Source organism: Cavia porcellus, unplaced genomic scaffold (genome assembly GCF_034190915.1).
Source record: "Cavia porcellus strain 051 isolate PalLab524CR breed Dunkin Hartley unplaced genomic scaffold, mCavPor4.1 scaffold_11, whole genome shotgun sequence".
Classification (NCBI taxonomy): domain Eukaryota; kingdom Metazoa; phylum Chordata; class Mammalia; order Rodentia; family Caviidae; genus Cavia; species Cavia porcellus.
The window spans coordinates 34,266,477-34,294,235 of NW_026947494.1; the positions used below are offsets into that span (position 1 = coordinate 34,266,477).

The 27,759-nt window shown below is 37.8% G+C and overlaps 2 protein-coding genes across 2 annotated transcripts in view; one reads left to right on the forward strand and one right to left on the reverse strand.

The window, feature by feature from the left end:
• The window catches only part of C7 (complement C7), a 62,397-nt gene extending 51,713 nt beyond the window's left edge, over positions 1 to 10,684 (forward strand). Inside the window, exons 17-18 of the mRNA XM_003470267.3 lie at positions 7,843 to 8,027; positions 9,439 to 10,684. Of these exons, the coding sequence (XP_003470315.1) occupies positions 7,843 to 8,027; positions 9,439 to 9,620 (367 nt within the window). The 3' untranslated portion in view covers positions 9,621 to 10,684. The remainder of the gene's footprint in view (positions 1 to 7,842; positions 8,028 to 9,438) is intronic.
• Positions 10,685 to 26,049: 15,365 nt separating this feature from the next.
• The window catches only part of Mroh2b (maestro heat like repeat family member 2B), a 64,741-nt gene continuing 63,031 nt past the window's right edge, over positions 26,050 to 27,759 (reverse strand). Inside the window, exons 41-42 of the mRNA XM_063257868.1 lie at positions 27,116 to 27,181; positions 26,050 to 26,201 (exon numbers count right to left, since the gene is read on the reverse strand). Coding sequence (XP_063113938.1) covers positions 26,080 to 26,201; positions 27,116 to 27,181 — 188 coding nt within the window. The 3' untranslated portion in view covers positions 26,050 to 26,079. The remainder of the gene's footprint in view (positions 26,202 to 27,115; positions 27,182 to 27,759) is intronic.

Here is a 27,759-nt window from a genome sequence, read left to right on the forward strand (position 1 = left end):
AAAAACACTGATTTACTAATTACTTGGCTTTCATTTACTATGATCATCAAAAACCATGTTTAACTTCTTAACCTTCAGTGGGTAATACTGAATATATGTATATATGCAGTATATATATATATAGTTTTCAGTACACTGAATTACTTTCCTCTCTTTCCAACTTTCTCAATTTCTGTAGTTTATACACAGCCCATTATTTATAGACATGGTGTGAGTTTTCATACCATTTCATGGTAATGGATGCTGAAAACAAGGTGGCATTATAGGTCTCTGCCCACTCAGTTATTCTGAGTAGTTCTATTTAGAGTTTAAATAAACATAGCAAAAAATATATATACAATAAAAATGTTTTTGTTATGTAAGTAATTCTAAGTAAAATTAGCTCTCTGTCAAAGAGGAAAATAGAGCTAAATAAAACATATGAGTGTAGAATTTCTCTGACCTCATCAGATATACAAAAAATGCTTTGTGGTCTTGAGTTTTTCCTTAAAATAAAGCCTTTATTATTCATCAACACCCAAAAATGTGTTTTTTATTAATCATAATTCTAAATAGCTATATCTCACCATTCTATCACTAATGCTTAACAGAAAAGATAGCACATTTCATGGAAATATTTCTGAAGTACTTTGCAAACATAGACACTTTAAAAATAGCATTGAAAAACACAGTTTCATCTTCCTTTGGTGATTTATGTCATTAATTATGGATGACACTGTATAATAGACGTGAATTCTCAGGGCTTTGGGGCTGGGAGGGGCTAACTTTTGCTGTGGTCAGTAGTTTCATTTGGCTTTGTAAAAGATAAAGTGTTGATAGTTGTGACTATATCTTCTAATTTATTCCATTCATCTTTAGGTCTGTTTTCCAGTACCATGCTGATTTTATCACAGTAGCTTTGTAGTATAATTGCAAATCAGGGATTGAGATGGCTCTTGCCTTGCCTTTGATGCCCAGAATTGCTTTTGCTATTTTAGGTCTCTTCTGGTTACAGATGAATTTTAGGAATCATTTCTCTAGATTTGTGAGATATGCTAGTGGTATTTTGATTGGAATTGCACTAAATCTGTATAACAATTTGGGAGAATAGCCATTTTCACAATGTTTGTTCTTCCTATCCATGAACAAGAAGTGTTTTTCCATTTTCTGAGATCTTCTTTGATTTCTTTTTTCAGAATACTGTAATTTTCACTGAATAGGTCTTTTATTTCCTTTGTTGTGTGGATTCTTTTTTTTTTTTTTTTAGTACTGGGGATTGAATTCATGACCTTGCACTTGCCAGGCAGGCGCCTTACGCTGTTGAGCTAAATCCCCAGCCCTGTTGTGTTAATTAAGTGTTCCATTTTTTTGGGACGCTATTGTGAGGGGTGTGGTTCTTCTCTCCTCTCAGTGAGTTTTTTGTTTGTAGAGGGGAATGCTATTGATTTGTGAGTGCTGACATATCCAGCTACATTACTGAATTTGGCTATTACATCTAGAAATCTTTCAATGGAGTTTGGGAAGTCTCCTATGTAGAGTATCATGTCATCTGCAAATAATGATAGTTTAACTGCTTCTTTTTTATATTTATTTCTTTTATTTTTCTCTCTTATCTAATTGTTCTGGCTAATATTTCCAGTACTATATTGAATAGGAGTGGTGCTAATGGACAGCCTTGACTTGTTCCTGATTTTGAGTGAAAGCTTTTGGTTTTTGACCATTTAATAGGATGCTGGCTGTTGGTTTGTTATAGATAGCTTTTATCAGATTGAGGTAGAGAATGTGTATTCTGATTTTCCATAGGGCTCTTAACATGAATGAGTATTGGACTTTATCAAAAGCTTTTTATGCATCTATTGAAAGGATCATGTCATTCTTATCTTTAGTTCTATTAATATGATGTATTACATTTATTGATTTGCATATGTTGAACTATCCCTGAATTCCTGGGATGAATCTCACTTAGTCATTGTGTATGATCTTGCTGACTTGCTGACTACTGTTTCCAGGATTACTGAGGACTTTTTGCATCCACATTATATAGGGAGATTGGCCTATAGTTGTCTTTTTTGATTGAGTATTTCTCTGGTTTTGGTATTAGGAGGTTGTTGGCTTCCAGGAATGAGTTAGGAATAAATTGCTTCCCTTTCAACTTCATTGGAGAGTTTAGGACTGTTGGCATTAAGTCTCCCCTGAATTTCTTGTATAATTCAGCTGTAAATCCATCTGGGCTTTTCTTTGTTGGTAGGATTCTAATTACATTTTCAATTTCATTAACTGAAATTGGATTACTCAGCAGTTTTACATCTTCTTGATCCAGCTTTGTAATTCATATGTTTCTAGGAATCTGTCCATTTCTTCTGTGTTATCGAATGTATGAGAGTAAAGTTTTTCAAAGTAGGTATTGATGATCCTCTATATTTTCACAAGGTCTGTGGTGATTTCAACCTTTCTATTCCTTATTGCATGAATTTGAGTTTTCTCTCTCCTTTTAAAAATAAGATTGGCTAGTGGCTTATCAATTTTACTTATTCTTTCAAAGAACCAATTCTTTGATTTATTAATTATTTGTGTTATTTTCTTTGTCTCTATTATACTGATTTCTGCTCCAACCTTTATAATTTCCTCCTTTCTTTTGGCTTTGGGCTAGACTTGCTCTTCTCTTTCTAGATGTTTGAAGTGTACCATCAGGTTATTTATTTGTGTTTGTTCGGTATTCCTGATGTGTGAATTCACCACAATAAATTTTCCTCTGAGGACTGCTTTCATTGCATCTCACAGGTTCTGGTAAGTTGTATTTGTATTTGTATTTGTATTTTCTTGTAGATATTAATTTCTTCTGTGATCCATTGATTGTTCAGGAGTATATTATTTAGTTTCTATATGTTTATGGCATTTTTGCAGTTTCATTTGTCATTAATTTCCAGTTTTATAGCACTGTGATCAGATCATATGTATGGGATAATATCAATTCTTTTGCACTTACTTTAGCATGCTCTATGGGCTAGTATATGATCTATTTTAGAGAATGTTTCATGAAACTGAGCAGAATGTATAGTTTGTTGTTGTTGGGTGAAATACTATGTACGCATCTATTAAGTCAATTTGTTCATAAGTTTGATTAAGTTCCTTTATTTCTTTGCTGATTTCCTGCCTCATTGATCTGTCTCTTTGTGTCAATGGGGTATTAAGTTCTCCCATTATACTTGTATTATTGCTTATTTGAATTTTCATTTCTGTTAATATTTGTTTTTTATAGCTGGGTGCTCCCATATTTGGTGTATATATATTTAAGATTGTTACATATTCCTCTTGAAGTTTTCCTCTAACCAACATGTATGTAGTGACCTTCTTTATCTCTTTTGATCATTTTTGGTTTGAAGTTCACATTGTCTGCAAACAAAATAGCTACCCCTGCTTTTTGGGGGGTTTGTGTTGCATGAAGTATTTTTTTCCATCATTTGAATTTCAGTCCATGAATTTCCATTTGTATTAGATGGGTTTCTTGTATACAGCATATGGTTGGATGTTGTTTCTTTCTTTTTTTTTTTTTTTTTTTTTTTTTTTGGTGCTGGGGATTGAACTCATTATCTGGCACCTGCCAGGCAGGCCCTTGTGCCACTGAGAGAAATCAACAGCCCCTGGATGTTGTCTCTTGATCAATTCTGCAGTCTGTTTCTTTTAATTGGTGAATTGAGGTCATTTCCATTAATGGTTATAACTGATACATATATTGGCTTATTTTTGTCATGTTATTTTCTACTGTTGATTCTTTACCTTTTTCCACTGTTAAATCGTTTGCACTGCTTGGTGCAAACAAACTGTTCTTGAAGTCAAAGGTATCTAGAATATCTTTTAGTGTTCTTTGCATGGTTAGTTTAATGGTCATGAAGTTCTTATATGGAATTATGTTTTTTCTCTATTGATTCTGGAGATCAGTTTTGCAGGGTACCTCAATCTGAGTTGGAAGTCATTTTCCTTTAGGATTTGAAATACTTCATCCTATGCTCTTCTTGATTTCATTGTTTGTGTTGAGAAGTCTGCTGTGATTCTGATGGACTTTTCTGTACAGTTGATTTGTTTCTTTTCTTTAACAGCTTTTAATATTTTGTTCTTATGTTGAATTTCTGGAATGTTGATTGTTATATGTCTGGGTGTAGATTTATTTTGGTTATGGCTATTGGAATTCTATATGCTTCACTTATCTGTATATCAGTTTCCTTTCTCATGTTTGGGAAATTTTCAGATATTACTTCTGTAAATAGTCTTTTGATATCATTTGCATTGTCACTTTCTTTTTTCAGTTATATCTCCTGTACTGTTTTTTGTTGCATCATTTTACAACTGTTGAATTGTTATTTCCTGATTCCTTGTTAGTTTTAAAGGATCTTTCCTTCCCTGTTCACTAGCTGCAATCTTGTCTTTGAGGTCTGAAAGTCTATCTTTCAATTCATTGAGGCAGTTTTCCCAGCTTGGAATTTTTGATTTCCTGGATATCTCTTTGAATCTGTTTCATGCATTCTAGTTCTTTCTTGTATTGTTCATTCAATCATTTTGCCATGTTCCTCTATGTTTTATTTAGATGTGTTCAGTGTTTCTTTCATTATGTTTATTCTGGGAGATTTACCTGGGAGATTATTTCTGATCTGAGTTCCTTTTTAGCTTCATGGAGCTGTTTGCTTACTTCAGTTGCTATCATTTTAGAAGTCTGAGGTGTATGGCTTAAGTTTTCTTCTATGTCCATGTCTTCTAGACTTGTTTGGGATGAGCTGGAGGTTTGTAATTGGATTTTTCTCTTTCATTTTGTCATTTTCTTGTGTTCCCCTTAGGCAGTTGGATGCTGGCATGGTTTATGTCTGTGTCCCCCAGACCTCTTGAGTTTGAATTGTGCATTTGTTATTCATTCATTGTATAGTGCTTGGATTGATGGTGTTAGTGCTACACCCACTTATGGGTGGAGCTAGGGTGTGATGTAATGGCAGGAAGAAGCTGTGTCTTGCTCTCTTTGCTGGTTCCGGCTTGCTGATTGCAGCCGCCATGAACTGCGGCCCAGCCATGCCCACCCGCCTGGGAGCCATCTGAGTGTGGACTGAAACCTCCAAAAACTATAAGAAATAAACCTTTCCTTTCCCAACTTGGGCATCAGATATTTTGTCTCAGTGACGAGCATAAAATAACTAAGACAGAATTTGGTATTGAGGAGTAGGGTCATTTGCTGTGACTATATCTGACCATGTTTTTTGAGAGGCTTTGGAAATGGCTGTTGGACAGAATTTGGAAAGGTTTGGACATGTCGCCTGGATGCATAGAGCTGGAGCAGCTTAGGCTGTTCTGTAGAGGAGATTCTGGTCAGAGCTCAGGAGACCAGAAGGCTGATAGAAAGCATCATGGTAAAGACCAGGCTTGGGAGGTTTCTGCTGGGAAGAAGGATTGCATTGGTTGTTGGACTCCACATGATGTGTGTTATGGCTTGGCAGAAAGTTTCTCTGCATGTTGCTCCTGCCCAGAGACTTTGCCTGAGACTGAGACAAAGGGCAATGGACTGATTAATCTTGAAGAGGAAACTAAAAAGCAATCAAACATTGAGGCTGTGGCATGGCTATTATTGGGGGCTTTCAGCCAGCTATGTGTTTCAAATCAAGGGCCAGTAAAATAATTTAAAACAGAAATTGGTACCAGCGGAGTGGGGTCATTGCTGTTATATTGCCTGGCCATGTGATTTAAGAGCTTTGGAAATTAATTTGGAAAATATTTGAGAGACTGGCCAAAGAGACAGCTTTTGTGTGCTATATTATTTTGGAGACTGGTTGGAACCTGAAAGATCGGAGTACTGATGGAGATGCTGCCAATTAAGATGAAGCTTGGGAGGCTTCTGTTGGGAAAGACTGCAATGTCTGCTGGAGTCCAGGTAGTATATTGTGCTTTGGCTGAAAGTTGGTCTTATTTGTATTTAGAGATATTACCTGGGTGGCAGAAAAATTTCAGTGCAGTCTACTTTTGGGATGGTAACATAGTTACTTTAGAGAACTTTTGACCAGATCTATTTTGAAATTTAGAGCAAAGCACCAGTAGAGTAATTTAAAACACTTGGCCAAGAAGAAGGTTCCATTGGAACTGTGGGTTGTAAAGATTAAACAGAGGGCCGATCGAAAGGGAGTCGAGTTCAGATCCCCGAATCCAGAGTGGTGGAGATGGTCGCCATGAGGCGTCCAGTGCGGTAACGCGACCGATCCTGGAGAAGCCAGTGGGAGCCCCGGTCAGAGTTCTCTTTTCTTTGTGAAGGGCAGGGTGCCCTGGAATGGGTTTGCCCTGAGATAGGGGCCCGTGCCTTGGAAAGCATCGCGGTTCCAGCGGCGTCCGGTGAGCTCTCGCTGGCCCTTGAAAATCCAGGGTAGAGGGTTGAGGCGTTAAGGAGGCATTATGGACTCTCCTACGAGTTGCTGTCTGAGCTGTTGGTTCTCCTGGAGAAGCTTTGGTCTTCACATCGAGCATTGCATCCTGGCTCTGGAGGGGAAGATATGTGCTGCCTGGTCTCTAGGATGAACTCATCACGCTGGTTCTTGGCATGTACCAACTGTGCTTGTTGTCAGAGGAGCTCGGGACCATGTCGCTGAGGACAGCTGTGGTGCCTTTCAGGACAGCCTTGCTCTTTGTTGTGAGTGTGACTTCTCGGCTCCAGTGTAGAACCCTCATCCCAATAGCACAGCTCCTTCATCCTACTGGCATAGACTTTCTGGCTTCCACTGCTGACCCTTGGGTCTTCCTGGCATGGATCTGTAAAAGAGACTGGTGTGAGTCCTTTTTTGGGGCTCTGGACTTCCAGTTGGACTTGTGGAGGCATTGTCCTGGGCTCTGGGTTTTTATTTGGACTCATGTGGGACATTGCCGTGGGGTTTAGGCTCTTGACTAAATAATCTATGTCTTTGGTGTTGTGGATAGATTTCCTGCATTCTCCTGTGTTAACTTCCAGTGATCATTATAAAAATATTGTATACTCCATGTCCTAATCCTAGTTGTTCTCTGTGTACAACCCCTAACTACAACAGATGCAAAGTGTCAATTGTTTCTTGGATTGAAGACAGCTGTCTGTCCTTCAAGGAGTTTCCCCAGCTGAGTGGGGAATGTTAGGAAGTCCTTACCAGGTCCCTAGTGACACTCAAAGGCTTCCCAAATGGGATGTGTGTGTCCTAGGTAGACCTTCAGCACATCCCACATGGCTCACCAAAGCTCTCTAGCTGCTTGAGGTCATTGGGCTGGGCCCTACCAGGTTCTGTGTGATGTACTAAGGCTGAATAGTAGACGGAGTACACTGAGCAGGGCTTCAGCTCACGTCATGTGGTGCACCAAAGTTCCCTGGCTTCTTGGGATCACTGGGCAGCACTCATTCAGGTTGTGAGCAAGGTCCTGGGGCTGCACAGCTATGTAGAGTTTTCTGTGGGACTTTCTGGTCGTGTCGCTTGACACATGGCAGCTTTTGGCTACTGGGGTGGGGCCCAACCAGGACCCCAGTGATGACCCAAAGGTCCCAGTCTGTTTGGGGACATGGAGTGGGGCCCTACCACATTCTGAGCAAAGTCCTGTTGCTGCACAGCTAGGCAGGGATTGCTGTGGAGGTCTTCAGGTCACACCATTCAACAGGCAAATGGGATCTGTGCTTGCAAAAACTATGAAAACACAAGGAGTAAATGTGTTCATTTTGAAGATCTGAGAGGATTATGCCTGAGGAATGAAGATTTGTGTTGTTGTTCCATATTTTTTGGTGGGTGATAATGTATGGGTTAATGGTCTCAAAGGCTCACTTTTCACTTCTAAACTTTCAAGAGCAAAAATCTTGTAAATAATGTAATTAAACATTCTTTTCAGATCTTCCTTGGATGTGTGTGCTCAAGATGAGAGAAGCAAAAGGATAGTGCCTCTGACAGTTTGCAAGATGCATGTTCTCCACTGTCGGGGTAGAAATTACACTCTTGCTGGCAGGGACAGCTGTTCTCTGCCTGTGTTGGCCCAGAAAACTTGTGGTGCATGTTCACTTTGGGAAAAATGTGATGGTAAGGAGAATTTCACATTTGTAGTTATAATAATACTAACATTCCTGAGGTTTTAAACTATCTAGTTTTTAGTTAACCAGTAGATCAAAACAGATACTTGAGTATGTCAAAGGCTTAGACTGATTTTGCCATGATCCTTCTCTCTCCGCTCTCCTCCATGGAAAGAGCCATGAATCAGATACCTAAAAGAACAAGAATTCATCCCTACTAGTCTTTTGTTTTCTCAATCCTTGGTAACTCCTGAGCTACCTTCTAACTTTTGCTCTCTCTTTGTGTTATCCATATCATTTACTCATTTCAAAAAAAACATACAAAAAAACTTTTAAAAACAGATACTTTAAATTACATCCTTAAAAGGAAGTATCATCATAAATATTTAGTAATTAGAAAAAACACATAGTGTAGCATAATAAAGCTGTACATTCTACCCATCTATTGATCTAAGATTGACAGTATTTTCCCTTTGTGAAAAGGGCATTTAAGTAAGAGAGAGTTGTCAGAAACGTACTAGTGCCAAGCTGACACTTTCTCCTGGAAGTAATCAGAAAGATTTGGGAAAAAAGGAGTTTCTTTCTTGATTTGTGATGCAATATTTACTAAGGTTATGTACAAGTAGTACTTACTGTAGCACTTACTACAAGCACATGGCACCCTGCCCATGGTTTGGACAAACCTATGAATGTGAAAGGGTTGGGGTGCTGAGTCATCTTTGTCCTGGGTTTTTCTGTCAGTATGGGAACTGGATTGTATCATCATAAGGTCTTTGTTAGCTCTCTGCTGCCTTCTCATCCTGGACTACCCCTGGGCACTTTTTCCCTCATGTCCTTACATTTGGGTCATTTGTGGCTGGTGACTCTATTATCTGCTGAAAGACCTTGTTATTTCCCTTTGGCAGACTCCCAACAGGTATATTCCTGCTATGCTCCCTTTCCATATAACCCAGTTTCTTCCCCAAATCAGTTCTGTTTTGTTTTCATAGAATATGTAGGCTTTGTATGCCTTGTCTTCTCCTCAGAGAATTTAATTCATTTCATCCTTGACACTCTGTGCTTGGCTGAAGTATTCCTTTTGTTCTGGTCCTGTGTGTGTGTGTGTGTGTGTGTGTGTGTGTGTGTGTGTGTGTGTTACTTTTTATTGATGATTCACATGAATGTTGGTATGAGTGAGGAGAGAGCTGGAGAGTTCTTGACTTGGAGAGAACTGCATCACATGGGCCCAACAGAGAGGAAATTTATTCTGAGTAGAGCAAATGTCACAATTTCCTGGTCCTAACTGCTTTTCAGGGCGACGGTTTATTGTACCACTCAAGGCAGGAGCAATGTAATCACCACGACATTACTTTAGAGGTAATGTGTTTTGAGTCACCCACCTCCGTGATGTACTATTAAGCCTCTCTTGCTTACTTTTCCAGCCCAAAGCAACAGATGTGTCTGCCGACAAGCATCAGAGTGCCAGGAACAAGGGATCAACATCTGCATGGAAGTGAACGGCGAGGAACAGACGATGTCTGAGTGTGAGGCAGGCGTCCTGAGGTGCAGAGGGCAGAGCATCTCTGTTACCAGTGTAGAGGCCTGTGCTGCAGATCCCCAGTAGGCTGCTGACGGCTCAGTCATGTTGTTTGGAATCCAGCAGGTGCTAGCTGAGTGAAAAAGTCTATACAACTGGCACTTAGACCAGGTTTCCAGCACAAATAAACATTGTTTCTCTTTCTCCTTCCTCTCCAGTATACACTTCCCTCTCAACTGTAAGCCACCCCTGTAAACAAGTCCTTTGTTCCCCCAAACTTGAATCAGATATTCTTTTTTCTTCTTTTTTTAAATTTAGAAGACAATATTCACTCACCACTGCAAGAGCTAGCTATGTATTCTTGGAAAAGCTCTCTGGACTTTGGCTTTTTTGTCTGTAAAATTAGAAGATTAGACTAGAAACACCTGCATGCTTTATTCATCCTTATGATTCTATTAAGTGTGAGTGACCCAGCCCAGGCGCCAGAATAAACTCCACAAAATTGATCAGGAAAACAGAAAGAATACAATTTCCTCATTAGAGAGATTGGTTTCCCTTAATGAAATCAAAGAGAACCTTTAATGATAAAAAGACAGATACAATCATTTCTACCCTGGGCGGTAATGTCATGCTTTGCCCTGCAGAGTCCTCTGCTGCGAGATCTCTATTCTTGTCAGCAGACTAAGAAACTTCACTGTCAGAGCAGAATCTATTGCGCTAAGGTCACAGGGTGCCTTCTGCCTCCTTGTCTGAGAACACACATAAATCAGTTTTCTCCTGGGGGCTCTTCTCTAGTTAGTATGTTTCAAACATAAGACCTACAATCACCACTCCTCACCTCTTTTAAGATGAATATTAGTTCATGTCTGGTCTACTGAATAATGACTATTTGAGAACAGCCTTACTTAATACGGATATACTCGTAGATTTTTCTGTAAGTATATAGTTTGGTCTTCTTTTTATTCTTTGTTCTTTTACCAAAACAAAAAAGCAGCTACAGGAGGTAAAATGAAAAGGCTTAACTAGAATTTAAAATATGTTTTTATATATAAGTGCTATCCCTATAATTTTATGTTAGTAAATATGTTTAAAAACATTTTTTCTAAGATGATAAGGATTAGCAAACTCATTAAAGATATTATGTATTAGAATGTTTGATTTGTATATTTGATATTAGAAAATATTCTATGAATATCCTAAGAATATAAGGTGTTTTTGCCTGAGGTTTTATGCCTGAACCAGATTTAACTTTTGTTTAATTTTTATTTTTTATTTTAAAGATGGTAAAATTAAATGTAACAAAACACATGATAAGAAAACAATTTAAGAAACACAGATTTCAAAGCAAGACCACCGGAGATCTTCACTGTCTATCATATTGTCTCTTGTTTTCTTTCAAATAGTTGTCCATATCTTCACACACAGTGAATTCATACAAAACAAAATAGTATTAAACTGGTTAGAACGGTGTGATGAAGGCATTTTAGGTCTCATGACTAGACAATAGGGAAGTCAACAATGGGTGCCATCGTGTCTCTTGTTCTCTGTCCATACCTTTATGTATGTTGCAATTAAACAAAACAAAACAGACTAATATCACTCTAAACAAGGAATAATAGTATTGCTGTATTTTATATCAGGATGCTACAGAATTAGCACTGGTACCTTAGTGTCTCTTTTTCTTCAAAGTAGCTGTTCATTTCATAATGCATTATATTATCAATTCTCATAAACTTTTTAGAAGTTCTACCCATGCATGAGTCTCTACATGTATACCTGTCCTTTCTATATTAGAAAAACAAATCAGAACAAGACAAAACAAAACAAAACAAATTCCTAGAAACACATGAAACAAAAAAGACATATAAAACCACAATACTAGGTTATCTACAGTAGTTACTATAATGTCTATTATTTTCAATAGAATCATCTATATCATCAGGCGTAGTATAATTGAACATAGCAGTACATAGAAATATTAATAAAAACAAAACATTGGAAATGTTATGGGACTTCAAAAGCAGTTAATAATCAAACCAGAGTGGGTATCCTATTGAATCTTGTCACCTTCAGAGTAGTTGCCTCTACTCTCAGACTTGATACTATCAAGCATATCAAATTCAAAGAAAATCAGCCAAGATGAAACAGGGATCTAAAAAACCAGATTCAAATAAGATCAGTTATGGTACGACAGTGTAAGTAACACAGGGTTTCAGATTAAGGTAATAGTAAATTAAGGATAGTTACCATTATATATCTTGCTATTTTCTGGGATAGCTGTCTGTGCCTGCAAATCTAGTACAAGTAGACAAACTGAAACAGAATAAAATCAAACTAAACAGAACAGTATGAATAATGTGGCTTTTAAATACTGATACACTATTAACAATGTCTTCTGCCTTCCTTTTTTTTTTCTTTAGACAGTTCCTCCCCTTTCCCTTTCACAAGGTTCTTTGTACATTTTGGGTCCCACTAACTCCTCTGATTTTTAGATTAGGGGCACAACCTGCTATCTGCCTAAGTGGTTCTGAACTTTTTTCCCTTAAGCTTGATCTTGAGTTGTATTCCTTTACCTACTAAAGCCTCAAGGTTTTCCTTCTTTATAGCTGAGTAGTTCTCCACCACACAAAAGTGTCATGACTTTGCAACCTATCTGCAACTCCGGGATGAGCTGTCCCTATTTCTCTCTGGTTCCCTGTCAAATAGAGCATTGTTTTCTCATCTTTGACTTTCAGTTCACAGACTCTCTTTCTGGTTCATTATATTTCCTATACAGAGCATCTTTATGGACCCTATCTCCTGATCTACTCTGCCTGTGCTTCTTTTTGTTAGTGTATCAAGGCCATCTGCATTAGAGATTATAGCCAATACTCTCTGCCTCATCTCTGCTATGCTGTATTTTTGCTGTTGGTTGTGTACTTTTCTCCTTCATTCCACTGTCTGCCCCATTCATTGAGCTTTTAACATTCTGTTCTTGTATTGAATTTCTGGGATCCTGCTTATCACCTGTCTGGGTGTAGCTCTGTTTTGGCTGTAGCTGGCTGGAGTTCTGTATACCTCATATATCTGAATATTGTTTCCTTTTTCTATGCGTGGGATGTTTTCCTTAGTTATTTCTGTGAAAAGGATTTGTATTTTATTTGTGTTTACCCCTGCTTATTTGCTCATGATTTTTATTCTTAAGTTACAGATCCTCTTGTTATCTTCTAGCTTTTGTATTGTTACTTCCTGGTTCCTCGTTATTTTTAAGAGATCTTTCCTTTCACAATCACACATTGCAAACCTGTCTTCAAGTTTTGAAAGTCTAACTTTAGTTTCTGTCAATCAATTTTGCTAGCTTACAATGAAGTTTTTAATTTTCTGGTAATCTCTTTGAATCTGTTTCATGTGTTCTGGATTGTTAAATATTTTTCATTGAAGGTTTCTTTTCTGGGTTCCTCCATTCTTCCATCTGTGTCTCCTTAAGAGGTGCTTAGCATAGTGTTTCTTTTATTAATCTTCTTATATCTTGCTTTACTTGAATTAATATTTCAGTTTTAAGTTCATCTACGAGGTCACGAAGATACTTCTTTTTTTTTGAAGATATTTATGTCAGCTGATGCTGTATCCAATATTGTATGTTTGTTGCCCTCAGTCTCTTCTATATTTACCTCTCCTGGACTTATATTCCCTGGGTTAGCTGCTGGAGGCTTTTTCTTATTTCTTTCTCTTGTCATGTTTCTGCTTTCTTTCAGATAGGTGTATGGTGGAGGTCTCAGGCCCTTTCTGTATTGCTTATGTTTTTTTCTGAAGCATACTGGCTAGGGGATTGCTGCCCTCTCCAGTTTGCTGTTGATCAGTGAGGTGCACGCAGGGGCAGTGTGGGCTGGCCCCTCCCCTCCAAGCCAGTCAACCAGTGAGTGCCTTCACCACATTATTCTGTGCCATGCAGAGTAACCAGTTCAGTACAATTTCGTCTGAGTCCCAACCAGGAGCGTGACCCAGCCCAAGCAGATCCCACCAGTCCGCTTTGGGCCAGGAGCAGTTGACAGACGCCACTGCAGTTCCAGGTTCAGGAACTCCCATATGTCATCCAGCCAGTCACTCCCTCCCACAGGACCAAATTCCAAGCACTCACCACAAGTCAGTGCAGCTCTCCATGCCAGTTGCATTCTCTGTTGCAGCCCATCCTCCTGCCAAGGGCTCACCAATCCCAATTTCAGTGTGACTGTGACTTCAGCGTGACTGCGAGTCATCTGATTTCAAAGAGCCCAGTACAGTGTGGGACCGGCTCCAGTGAGAGCGTGTCTGGCTCCAGCCTTCCATCTACCTTTTCTCTTTCTTTCTTTCCTTTTTCTTTTTCCTCAGTTTCTTCCTGGGTCGTGAGAATCCCTCTCCTTTCATCTATTCTTCTCCATGATGTTAATTAAATTCTAGCATCTGCGTTTCTCTCAGAGAGATGCTCTACCCTGCTACCTATCAATCTGCCATTTCCCCAGGATCCCCCAGATTTAACTTCTTGTTCCAAAGTAACTTTTGAGGAAAGATGAAGATGTAATAGGTGTAAATTACAGGGAGGCAGGTTTTAATTGATTGAAAACAATATTTAGATTTTCAGCTGTATTTTTTATGGTTACGATGGAGTTAACCCCTCCTTGGGCTGGGGGATATGGATGTAAGCTTTGAGATCCAGGCTAAATAAGGAATTCGTATGAAAGGTGCCACTTTAGTGTCCTTCCAGTTAACTTAGGGTATTACGGAGTTAGATGTCTGCTGATTATGTATCATCACCTGCACTTCTTAACTAAGACAGAGAATATGGTCAATGTTATCAAATTTTGTCAGAGATTGAGAATCATCTCTCATGTGAAAATCTGAAATCTGAAATGCTCCAAAGCCTGAAGCTGTTTGAGTGCTGACATGATGTCACAAATGAAAAATATCACGTCTGGCCTTCTATGATGGATCGCAGTAAAAATAAAGATGCACTAAAACTATTGTATATAATAGGCAATGTATCTTAGGGTAATGAAATATAAATGGATTTTGTGTTTAGTCTTAGGCCTCAGCCCCCCAATATTGGATTATCATTATGCAAATATTCTAAAATGAAAGATATTCTGAAATTAGAACCTTTTCTGGTCACAAGCAGTTTGGATAAACAATTTCAACCTATGCCAAGTTTAACAACTAATATTCTATAAAAAATTTCAGCAAAGCTACTGAAGCTGAAATAAAAGGCTGATGAATCAATGGAGGAAGGAAGAAGTAAATGTCCTTGTAGAGACATATTACATTGAAATACTGAATTTTGTCCCTCATTTTCTTTTCTAAATTTCCTTATACACATTGATCTCTCCTTAAGCCAAACAGGTACATCCACAATTATTTAAAGAGAACTAGGATTCTTGCAGTAGGTCTGTAAAGAGAAGTTTACTTTCAACACTGACTCTATAAAAATGTTTTTCAAATCTACAAAATAAACTTCAAAGAAAACGGGTGCATGAGAATTCCCTTTTTCCCTTTGCCTGTCTTTCCTTATGTTTTATCCCAGGTGATGGTCACATGAAATAGAATGGGATATAGCCAAGGAGAAGCCTGAAAGCAGTGCTGGTCCAGGTCATCTGGACCTAGGAGATAAAGGAGGGGAGGAGTAAGAAATTGTCAGTTGTGTTAACCATCACTAGTTTCAGGGAGCTACACAGAATCCAAGTCATATCTTACAGACCTTTCTTACCTTCTATGTGGAGACTACAAGGTGCTTGATTGAGAGGGTGCCTTGGAAGATTTCCCAACGTCTTCCTGTGCATCTTGCACATTTTAGTAATCAACAAAGTGTTAGTTAGCAATTCCTTGAGGTTTAATGAGTCTTATCCAAACTGATTTTCATGTGCCCATGCCTTGTCAGGGTACTTTGAAGCAGAAGAGAGTTATTGCTATTCATGTGGGGTACAGAGTGGCAAGCAGGGACATCTGACAAGTGGCACCAGGACTCCAGCTTATCTGATGAAATATCTCAATGATTGAATGAGTGCTCCATGCTTAGCTGGGAAGATCATGGCTAATGTCATGTTCATGTAAGAAGCCCGTTCACATGTTGAGTAGACACTCAGTTACAGGTGCTGCTCTATACAGCATTCTCTGAAACAGTTTATGACTTCACACATAAATCGCCAATAATTTTCTGTTTTGCCTAAGATTTGTACATTGGTCAATTTGTTCAGCCCCTGTGGTTTATCATTTTTTTCCTAAATCTTCTATTTCAACTCAAATTCCTTATATTCATGTACACACATACCAATTCGTTATATTGGTCAGCTCCCCATTACCATAACAAAATAACTATGGTAATGTTTATAAAGAGAAAAGGTTTGTTTTGGCTCATGATCTGAAGGTTTCCAGTCAAAAGTTGAATGGCTCCACACAGATTTCTGATGAATGTGGTCCTTTATGGCAGGAGTGTGTGGAAGAACAAAACTGTATTTGCTTTAAGAGTCAAGAAACAAGAGAGGAAGATCCCAGAGTACCACATTCTCCATGGAAGGCATCTCCCAGTAAAGCCACATTGGAGACCAAGACTTTGACACATGGACCTTTGGGAAACACTCAAGTCACAACATGCACCGTAAGGTTGAGGCTAGGGTAATAGGTAGTGAAGATGGTCATTAAAAACTTGAAGATGAAGTAAGAGGCACACTTTGATACAAGATGGAATGAATGTTCAGGTCTACATACTTGTCTTCATCTCTCTGAAGCAGAGACAGAGGTAGACAAAGAACAGAAGAAAGAGGAAGTTAGGGGAGAAAGGAGAGAAAAAAACCATATAAATGTGTGTGTGTGTGTGTGTGTGTGTGTGTGCACGCATGTGTTAGAGAGGCAGGAAGAGAGACACAGAGAGACAGACAGACATACAGAGGACAGAGAGACAGACAGAGAGAGAGAGAGAGAGAGAGAGAGAGAGAGAGAGAGAGAGATTAGGTCATTTCTAAAATAGGATTGGGAGAATTGACATACATTTGTCCTGCTATCTGCTAGTCCATTGAGAGTTTTCTTTTCCTAATAGACTGGTTAAATTGTATGCAATATTTGTGTCAGAAACAGAACGGGCTTTTTCTCTTACAGACACTAATTTCAGTAGGAGGCAATTTCCGTTAATATCTGAAAATCCAGAGAGGCTTATGACTGCCTTTCAATTACCTTGGTCTTTCAAGCAGTTCACACATTTGGGCACAAGAAAGCTGATGGCATGATAGGAGTCCCTGCTGTGACAACCAAAGACTTACAATTTGTCTTTTTATTTATTCCTGTCAGGCTCTGAAGGCAATGCTCCAGCTCTACACTCAAAACATCAATTGCGTAGGAAAATTTGGTTTTTAGCCAAGGGTTAATGAGACCAGATGGAAAGATTGTGATTGTTTCAGAAGGGGTGGGCTGGAGGTGAGAAGGTGGGCAGAAGAAGAAAGAACGTGAAAATGTTCTTTTTTGGTTCGCAGGTTGCGGATAATTTCCTGTGCCAGGATAAACACGAAACATTGCTTTAGTCTGGTGCCACTGTTATTTCCATACATCCTTATGAGAAGAAACTGGTAACTGCATTCCAGAGGGGCGTCTTCCATAAACAACAGACCAGTGGTACTCAAGAAAGAGGCTCTTTTGGGGCCACTTTGTCATTAAGAATGGGGTTAGGACATTGGCCAATTGAATCCTTATGTAAGCTGAGACTATTTGCAGAATGGAGTAGATAATAGAGAAGGAGATATTTCTTGTCTTGTGTTTTTTGGTGGCTCACAAATTGAAAAAGAAGTATGGGTTATATATATGTGGTAACTCATATTCTCCAGATTTAACTTGCCCTCAGGATAACTACATAATTCAATAAATAAAACCCAGCACAATTTATCCAGAAGGAACACAAATAGATAAGAATATTTTGTTGGCTAAATAAAGTTTGATGAAAAAAGTAGAAACAAATGCTCTTTTTAGGTGATGACTTAGTGGTTTTATAAATACATTAACACATAGACTTCAGATAGACAGACAGACACACACATTGTTTTGTAATGAGTTCCACTATCCTCCATATTCCTTGTCCTTCTGTCACTTTTTCTACTTTTCCAGTTAAAGAATACCTGCAAGATGTGAGTAATAAAGATGAATTCCAGAAAATGATAATTCATAGGCTTGCTATGAATTGCCAGACAGAAAAGAGTTACCAGTCTGAAAGCTGCTGCCAGGGGTTCCTGATTAGCCTCCACTTCGCTGCTACATCTGAGTGACCAGGCCTTCTGTAATTCTATGCTTAGGTAGTTGAAAGATAATGGTGGGGTTGGAGACCGAATTGTGTAATAAAAACACTAGAAAACCTTAGCTATAATACAAATCTGTTAAAAGCTCCAAAAGAAATGCCTTATAATGAATTTTATCTTTTGAAACTATGGCAGTTTATGAACAACTCCAGATAAACAATTCCTCTGGATTCCTTCACTGGAAACTTATTTATTTCTTCCCATCTGTAATTTTTGTTCTCCTCTTTTCTGGCAAAGCTGCCTTCATTACAGGGTCAGCCAAACTAAAATTTCCTAATTTACCCACAGAGCACTGGCCTCACTCTTGAGTTAAAAGGGCAGACCACTGAGTTGCAACATAACATGATTAATAGCCCTACAGAGTAGTGTTAGCCCGTTAGCTAGTTCATGTGCATTGTAGAATCTCTGTCCTATAATAAACATGAGTTAAAAAGTTTTTGCATGTACAAATAATAGTGAGGCAAGCAGAAGCAGTGAGACAAAAAGAGTATAATTTCTTCAAAAGTACTTGAACAATTTTTTCTCTGTGATTATTTCTTTGAGAACTTCAATGAGCCTTCCATGCTTGAATAATATGCTTGCATTTAAACTCTGTGGCTAAATCACAGAAGGTGCTTAGAAAACCAAGTGGAAAGAGAAGCATCAAGGTAGATCAAAGATGACTCACTGAGGAAAAGTCATAGAGGTTGGGATGTATTAATAGAAACAATTATTGTAGAAGAAGTGGAGATAAAAATTTCTCCTGTTGCAAAAACTGTTTTTTTTTTTTTTTTGGCAAGAATACAGTATTTTTATGGGGTCCAGCAGTGGTTGTGAAGCTTCCTGAGTAGGAATATCAGATGGTGAGCTGAGAGTTCCTGGGTTGGAGGAATCACCTAATCTTTAGCCTTCCAAGAAGGACAGCATCAGTTATGGGGAATGTGTCCACATTGGGTAGAATAATCATCTGGTTTTATGTTCCACTGAGTTTATGTAAGTATTTGGAATATAATAATAAGTTTGTTAATATTATTAATATTTACATTGTAGAACTGACATTATTTCAACAATGTTTCTGTGTCAGGTTTATGAATGCCTTACAAGTGCTGAAATCTGAATGTTTGTGTTCTACAGCATGCGTATGTTGAAACCTAACCCCAAGGTGATGATATTAAGAGGTGGGCACTTAGGGGATTCATTCAAGGGATGCAGGGATAGACCAACACACACAAATCAATACACCACAACTTTATATTTAGAAACAAGGACAAAATCCACATTATCATCTTAATGAATGCAGAAAAAGCATTTGACAAAATATAACATCCATTCATGATAAAACCCCCCCAAAAATAGGAATGGAAGGTGTTTCTTTTCAACCTGATAAAATCCAAATATGATATATCAACAAGCAATATCATACTAAATGGAGAGGACCTGAAACTGTTGTGTCTAAAATCAGGATCAGAATAAGCATGTCTGCTATCACCTCTTTTTTTCAATATAATTATTGAAACATTAGCTGGAGCAATAAGACAAGAGAAAGAAGTAAAGGGATATGGACAGGAGAAGAAGTATTATTTGCTGATGATGTGATCCTCCACATAGAAAATACCCAAAATCTCATCAAAAGACTCCTAGAACTAATATCTAAATTTGGTAGCATAGGAGCATACAAAGTCACTACTCAAAAATCAATGACATTTCTGGGCATCAATAATAAACTCACCAAAAGGGAAATTAGGGAGACAATACCCTTTACAAGAACATCAAGAAAACTGAAATACTTAGGAATTAACCTAATCAAGGAAGTGAAAGACTTCTACCATGAAAACTATACTATGTTTAAAAAAAGATTAATGAAAATATCAGAACATGGAAAGATATCTCCTGTTTCTGGATAAGTAGAACCAATATAAACAAAATGACCATACATCCCAAACTATTATATAATGCAGTCCCAATCAAAATATCAGTAATACTTTTTGCAGATCTGGAGAAATTCATATGGAACCAGAGAGACATAGAATAGCAAAAGCAATTCTAGGGAACAGGACAAAGCAGGGGGGTATTGCAACCCCAGATTTCAAGTAATACCACAAAGCTACAGTGATTAAAAAAGCATGGTTGGCAGTTATCTGGGAACCTTTGGGGAGGCTCTTGGAGACTTGAAAGCTATGCCCAGTGACCTGCTTATATCTAGATACCATCTCTGATGCCCACAAGGAATGGGGGGAGTTTATACCCAGTGACCCACAGTCATTCAGGAACCTTGGTGAGTCCTTGGTGAGGACTGAGATCCTCTACCCAGTAACCTGCCCACACCTAGGGACCCTCAGTGAGGCTTGTGGGGACTGGGAAGTTGCATCCAGTGATTCACCCACACCAAGGGGCCATCTCTGAGGCCTGCAAAGACTAGGAGCCTGTGTTCCAGAGTCCCACGGTCATCTGGGAACCCTTGGTGAGGCCTTCTAGGACAGGAAGTTTGCATGCCTGCGAATCATCTATGAGGTCTTTAGGGACTGGGAAGCTGTGCCCAGCAACCTGTACTCATCCAGGAACTCTTGGTGAGGCCAACAGGTGCAAGGCATCTGCACCAAAGTGAGGCCTGCTATCAGACAGCCCAGAAGAACAGAAAGTAACTAGGACTTGGTATATGACTGATTCAGAGGATCCCAGGAAAATGCCAAAACAAAAGAACAAAATGCAATCTCAAACTTCCAGTCCATCCAGATGAAGTCCAGAAAACATAGACATGGATGAATTTGTAAATCACACATCTCAAATCTCTGAAATAATAGCAAGGGAAATAAAGAAATAACTCAAGAAGCTATGAAAAAAACCAGATCAGAAATAATCACTCAGGTAAAAACAATATAATGAAAGATTTGGTAAGTATATCCAAAGAAGACATAGATAAATACATACAGGAACATAAGATAGTGATGAAAACCTTGAATTAACAATACAGGAAACAGTATACATGAAACAGATAAAAATTCCATTGAAAGCTGGAAAAACCACATGAATCAAATTGAAGACAGACTCTCGGACCTTGAAGACATGATTGCAACTATTGATCGAGAAAGGGAATAGCTCTTAAAAATGACAAGGAATCAGGAAATAATAATTCAATAGCTGCAAGATGATGTAAACAGCCACAATATAAGATTGATAGGTGCCAATAAAAAAGGAGACAATACAGATGACATAAAAGGACTATTTGCAGTCACAATCACAGAGAATCTCCCAAACGTGGAAAAAGAAACTTACATACACATAAGGCATACAGAATGCCAATTAGCCATAACCAAAATAAAAATATACCTTGACAAGATCCCATAAATTCAGCATAAGAACACAATTTTAAAAGCCAATAGAGAAAAGACACAGATCACCTATAAAGGAAAATCTACCAGAATCACAGCAGATTTCTCAACACAAACCATCAAGTCAAGAAGAGCATGTAGTGAAGTATTTCAAGTACTGAATGAAAACAAATGCCAACCCAGATTGACGTACCCTGACAAACTATCTTTCAAAATCAATGGAGCAATAAGATACTTCCATAATAAAGAACAACTGAAGAACTTCATTACAACCCAACCAACCCTACAAAGAGTACTGAAAGATATCCTTGAACGAGACAGAAATGGCCACAATTCCAAGAACAACAATAGAAAGTACAAGCAGGACAAACAGTTTAACAAAGGGGTAAATATAGGAATCTAACAACACAAAGATAACATGAGAAAGATAAACCAATTCATGTCAGTTATTAATGTAAATGGCTTCAATTCACCAATCAAAAGACAGACTAGCAGAGGGGATTAAGAAATAAAATACAACAAGATTTAGCATATAAGAAATGCATTTAACCCAAAAGGAAATTCATAGACACAAAGTCAAAAGATGGAAAACTGTACTCCATGTGACAGGAACCTGAACAAAGCAGTGGTAGTGATTCTGTTTGCAGGCAATGTGAACTTCAAACCAAGAGTGATCAAAAGAGATAAGGTCACTGTCTACTTGTTAGGGGGAAACTTCAACAGGGAGGGATAATAATCATAAATATATATGCACCAAATATGGGAGGACCCATCTATGTAAGACAAACATTAATAGACTTGACAAATTAAATAAGGAAAGAAATATAATCACAACAGGGGACCTTAACACTCCATTGTCACAAAGAGACAGATCAATTAGACAAAAAATCAGTAAAGAAATAACAACTGAATCAAACTTGTGAACAAATGGACTTAGTAGATGTGTATAGAGTGTTCCACTCAATGACATTAGAATACACTTTCTTCTCAGCTGCACATGGGACATTCTCTAAAATAGGTCATTTACTAGCCCATAGAACATGCTTAAATAAATGCAAAAGAACTGGAATTATTCCATGCATATTATCTGATGATAGTGCCATCAAATTAGAAATTAATGACTAAAGAAACATCCATACATCTGGAAACTAAACAATACCACCTGTAGTAATCAATGGATCACAGAGAAAATTAAAGAAGAAATTAAGCAATATCTACAAGCAAAAGAAAATGCAAATACAACTTACTAGAACCTGTGAAATGCAATGAAAGCGGTACTCACAGGGAAATTTATTGCAGTGAATTCCCACATCAGGAAAACAGAATAAACACAAATAAACAACCTGATGCTACATCTCAAACATCTAGAAAAAGAAGGGCAAGTCAAGCCCAAGGCTCCCCAAAAAGAGGAAATTATAAAGACCAGCATGGAAATTAATACAATTGAGACTAAGAAAATAATCCAGAGTTAATGAATCAAATAATTGGTTTTTTGAAAAAATAAATACAATTGATAAGCTACTAGCAATCTTATCAAAAAATAAAGGAAAGAAAAAACACAAGTTCATGCATTGAGGAATGAAAATGATATCACTGCACACTTTGTGGAAATACAGAAAATCATCAATATGTACTTCAAAAACCTGTACTTGGATAGACCCAATAACACAGAAGAAATGAATAGATTCATAAAAACATGTGAATTATGAAAGCTGGATCAAGAAGATGTAAAACTGCTGAATAACCCAATTTCAGTTAACAAAATTGAAAATGTAATTAGAGCCTTACTGACAAAGAAAGGCCTAGGTCCTGATAAATTGTTGCTGAATTCTACAAGAAATTTAGGGAAGGCTTAATGCTAACACTCTTCAATGAAATTGGAAAGGAAGCAATTCTTCCTAAATCATTCCTGGAAGCAAGTTTTATCCTAATACCAAAACCAGAGAAAGATCCAACCGAAAAGGAGAGCTGTGGGCCAATCTCTGTAATTAGCATAGATGCAAAAATCCTCAATAAAATACTGGCAAACTGAATGCAGCAAATCATCAAGAAGATTATATATAGCACGGCCAAGTGTGATTCACCCCAGGAATGCAGGGATGGTTCAACATATGCAAATCAATAAACATAGTACACCATATAATTAGATACAAAGACAAGAATCATATGATCACCTCAATAGATGCAGCAAAAGCTTTTGATAAAGTCCAACACTCATTCATGATAAAAACCCTACAAAAAATTAGAATAATCTTTACCTCAATCTGATAAAAAATCTATGATAAACTGACAGCCAACATCTTACTAAATGGTTAAAAACTGAAAGCTTTAAACCTAAAATCAGGAACAAGACAAAGATATCACTGCTCCTATTCAATATAGCCAGAGCAATTAGACAAGAGAGAGGAAATAAAAGGAAAAAGGATGGGACAGGAAGAGGTTAAACTATCATTATTTGCAAATGACATGCTACTTTATATATAAGACCCCCCCAACTCCATTGAAAGACTTCTAGATGTAATAACCAAATTCAGTAATGTAGCTGGACACAAAGTCAACACTGAAAAATCATAGCATTCATGTACAAAAACAACAAACTCATTGAGAGAGGAAAAAAGGAAGACACACCCTTCACAATAACACCCAAAAATGAAATACTTAGGAATCAATCTAACTAAAAGAGTAAAAAAAAAAAATCTATTCAAGAGGGGCTGGAGATTTAGCTCAGCGGCATAAGCGCCTGCCTTGCTAGCAGGCAGTCGTGAGTTCGATCCCTGGTACCGATGAAAAGGAAAAAGACAAAAAAAAAAAAAAAAAAAAAATCTATTCAAGGAAAATTATAATACCCTGAAAAAGAAATTGAAGAGGACCTCAGAAACTGGAAAAACATTTCTTGTTCATGGATAGGAAGAACAAACATAGAGAAAATGGCCATTCTCCCCAAGTTGTTATACAGATTTAATGCAATTCCAATCAAAATACCATTTTCATACCTCTCAGATCTAGAGAAATGATTCCTAAAATTCATCTGTAACCAGAAGAGACCTAAAATAGCAAAAGCAATTCTGGACATCAAAGGCAAGGCAAGAAGCATATCAATCCCTGATTTGCAATTATATTACAAAGCTTTTGTGATAAAATCAGTATGGTTCTGGAATAAAAATAGATCTGAAGATGAATGGAATAAATTAGAAAATACAACCACAACAATCAACACTTTATCTTTGACAAAGCCACTTTATTTTTGACAAACCAGCCAAACAAGTTCACTGGAAGAAAGACAGCCTTTTAAGTAAATGGTGCTGGAAAAACTGCCTTTCCTTATGCTGAAAACTAAAACTGGATTCATGTCTGTTATGGTTTGTGTTCAGATGCTCCCCCCAAGCCTCATGCACTCATAGATATAGCTGAATCCAGCGTTTGTGATTGGATCATTGTCTAGCACTGGGATTGGTGGTGAGTGCACCATACTCACCCAGGGACAGAGCTGACATTCAGTGTAAGGGCAGAAAGAAGGTGTGTCTTTTCTCTTTTTTGCTCTGTTCACTGTTGCTGTTTACAGTGGACGTGAATGGCTGCTCCGCCATGCTATCTTGCCTTTGAGCCAGGTGAGTTATATGAAATAAACCTTCCTTTACTTTACTTTGGGCATCACATACTTTGTCTCAACAATGAGAGAACTGTAACTAAAAAATGTGTATCACCTTGCACTAAACTAAAGTCAAAATGGATCAAAGATCTAGACATTAAAACAGAAACATGAAACCTATTGGAAAACAGTCAGTAGAAATCTTGAAGAAATCAGGGTAGGCAGAGAATTCATGAACAAAAACCAAACTGCATGGGAGGGAAGTACTTCAAAGAATCAACATCTTACTAAAAAGTTTTGCACACAAAAGAACTCACCAGCAGAGTGAAAAGAAAACTCCTGGATTGTGAAAATATTTTAGCTAACAGTCCCTCAGACAAAGGACTTCTACATAAAAGAAAACAGTTCTCTCAGATTCAAAGACCCAATCAAAAAACGAGAGCTGAGATGGATATACAATTCTCAGATGAATTAATACAAATGGCAAACAAATATATGAAAAAATGTTCAATGTCATTGGTCATTTAAGAAATGCAAATTAAAACAACACTGATGCACAAAATATATATATACCATTGTTGCCCCCAAATTGAAAATCATAGGAATTTTCAAGGATATTTGAGAGGGATATATTAGTAATGTTGGTAATAAATGATTATGATGTTGATGTTAGAAGAGTACCAAGTTTCATGTTGGAACTTCTTTTTATGTACCTAATTTCATGCATGCAACTGTTTACTTGAAAATCATGGCAAAGAATAAAGAATTTCTACCCAGTACTATGAAGGATTTAGCACTTACAGCCTAAATATGAACTCAAAGATGTGCAGTATTTCTGTAGGTTAAAAAAATGGAAAGGAAACAATAAGATTTGGTACAATTTCATAAGTGGTCTTTTGCAGAAAATTATCTGGCAGAGTCTTGATGTATAAATTACAACCCAGCAGAAAATAGATAAGTTAAGCTTTATTATAAGACTATATTTTAGAAAGAGTGTGGGTTAAAGTAATTCAAAACTGACAAAGATATGAGAGGAAAGGTTTATATGTGGAAATAGCAGTAGCCCTCTTCTTACTGTAGTGTAATTGTGTCAAGTTCTGTCACTTTTTGATGTGTGCTGGGATTTAAACATCCCAAGATAGAGGACCAACCTGTGCAAAGCTCTGTGGCTGTCACCACTCAAATCACAGATTATTTCTGAAGTGAATTTATGAGATTTATTTTTTTTACTAGTGGAAGCCACTAAGGAGATTATAGAGAATGAAGACATTCTTACACAAGACTCCCATCCTATGATTTACTTTCCATAAATTTATGAATTAATGTTATGATGACAGGAATCAATTTTAAAAAACCCTAGCAGTTTATTTCTTGATGGCTTGCAGAAGGATACTTGTCTCTTTACACCTTCTCAGGAGGGTCTGCAAGGCAGCTTCGGCTGCTCTTTGGACACTGATGCAGGGGTCTTGCTGAAGTGCTTGGAGCCCTGAAATGGAAAGAATAGCTAGGATAAGTGAATGAAGAGAACCAGACCCCAGCAGGAAGCACACCCTGAGCCAAGGCCAGATTTATGAGACACTGTAAAGCTATCATCGAGACTCACACCTGTGTGGGACTCAGGTTCTAATGTTCATGTTTTACTCTGAAAGGAAGAATTTGGAGCTACAAGTCGAGAAATTCTCTTAACATTAAAAGAAGGGAAGAGTGGATGGGCGTGTAGCTCAGTGGTAAAAGTCAGGGCTTAGCGTTAGCGAATTTTTGGGTTCTGTTTCCAGAGAGAGAGAGAGAGAGAGAGAGAGAGAGAGAGAGAGAGACAGAGACAGAGAGGGACAGAGAGACACAGAGAGAGAGAGACAGAGAGAGAGACAGAGAGAGACAAAGAAAGAGACAGAGAAAGAGACAGAGAGAGAGACAGAAAAGACAGAGACAGAGAGACATAGATACAGACAGACAGACAGACAGACAATCAGACAAACAGACAGGAGGAGGTAGGAGGGAGAAGGGAGGAGAGAAGTGAGGGGCGAAGGAAGAAGGAGGAGGGACGAGGTCCTGAGCTTGTGATCAGTAGGTTTCACAATTAGAAAATCATACTCTATTGGAAATGACCCATATGAATGTTTGCAGTTGGGTTGCTTTGAATTGACAGAAGTTTTAAGGTCTAGAGAGCCTCAGAGACAATTGTATACTAAGATTTTTCTAGAGATGAATCTTATTAAAATATGTTCTATGCATATATAAAAGCCCATTGAAACCCCAAATTTTGTAAAATTAATAGGTACTAATAAGTATATTTTATAAAACATTTTCTGTTTCCAGGTTCATGTGAAATTTGCAGCTATAACAGCTTCTGTTTCCTTAAAATATAACTGTAGCCGGGCAGAAACTAGGATTGACACTCACGTGTGGTCAATTGTTCTTTGCTTAATAACTCCACATACTGGCTGGTCAAATTGAGGACAATGGCATCTAAATTCAATGGAGAAAAAGTGGATTATATGAGACTCTTTACCTGATCAGAAGGTAGATAGTCTGGTTAGTGAATGAGAAGATTCCATAACTCCCTCTGCATTCCTTCCCTAGGCTGATGTTAGGAGAAACTTTACTGGGTTTTGAGCCTTGTGTCTGCAAATGGTCCCTCATCCCAAGTGTACATGAGAAAGCTAACACCATGGACTTCTGAGGAAAGAGGGCAGGTTTTAAACCTGTGTCAGTATGTTCTTATATTTAACAAATTTATAATGTAATTGTGGCAACCATACATATAATCCAGTAAGGAATCTGTAGGTTTTAATTTTAAAGATATCCAAGAGGGTAGACTTATTAACTCTAGGCTGGGTTAATTGAAGGAAGACACAACTTAGAATTTCAAAATAGAAAATCTTCAGAGATTCATTTGATTTCTTCTTTATATTAGCAATGTGGCAGAGAGGTAATGCAGAGAAGTTACCTGTCACAGAACCAGGATCTGCAGGTCCCCACATCTACATGCTTTCTATTTGTATCATGTTGCTGCTCAAGCTCTCAGCTTAAACTGAGGTTGGAAT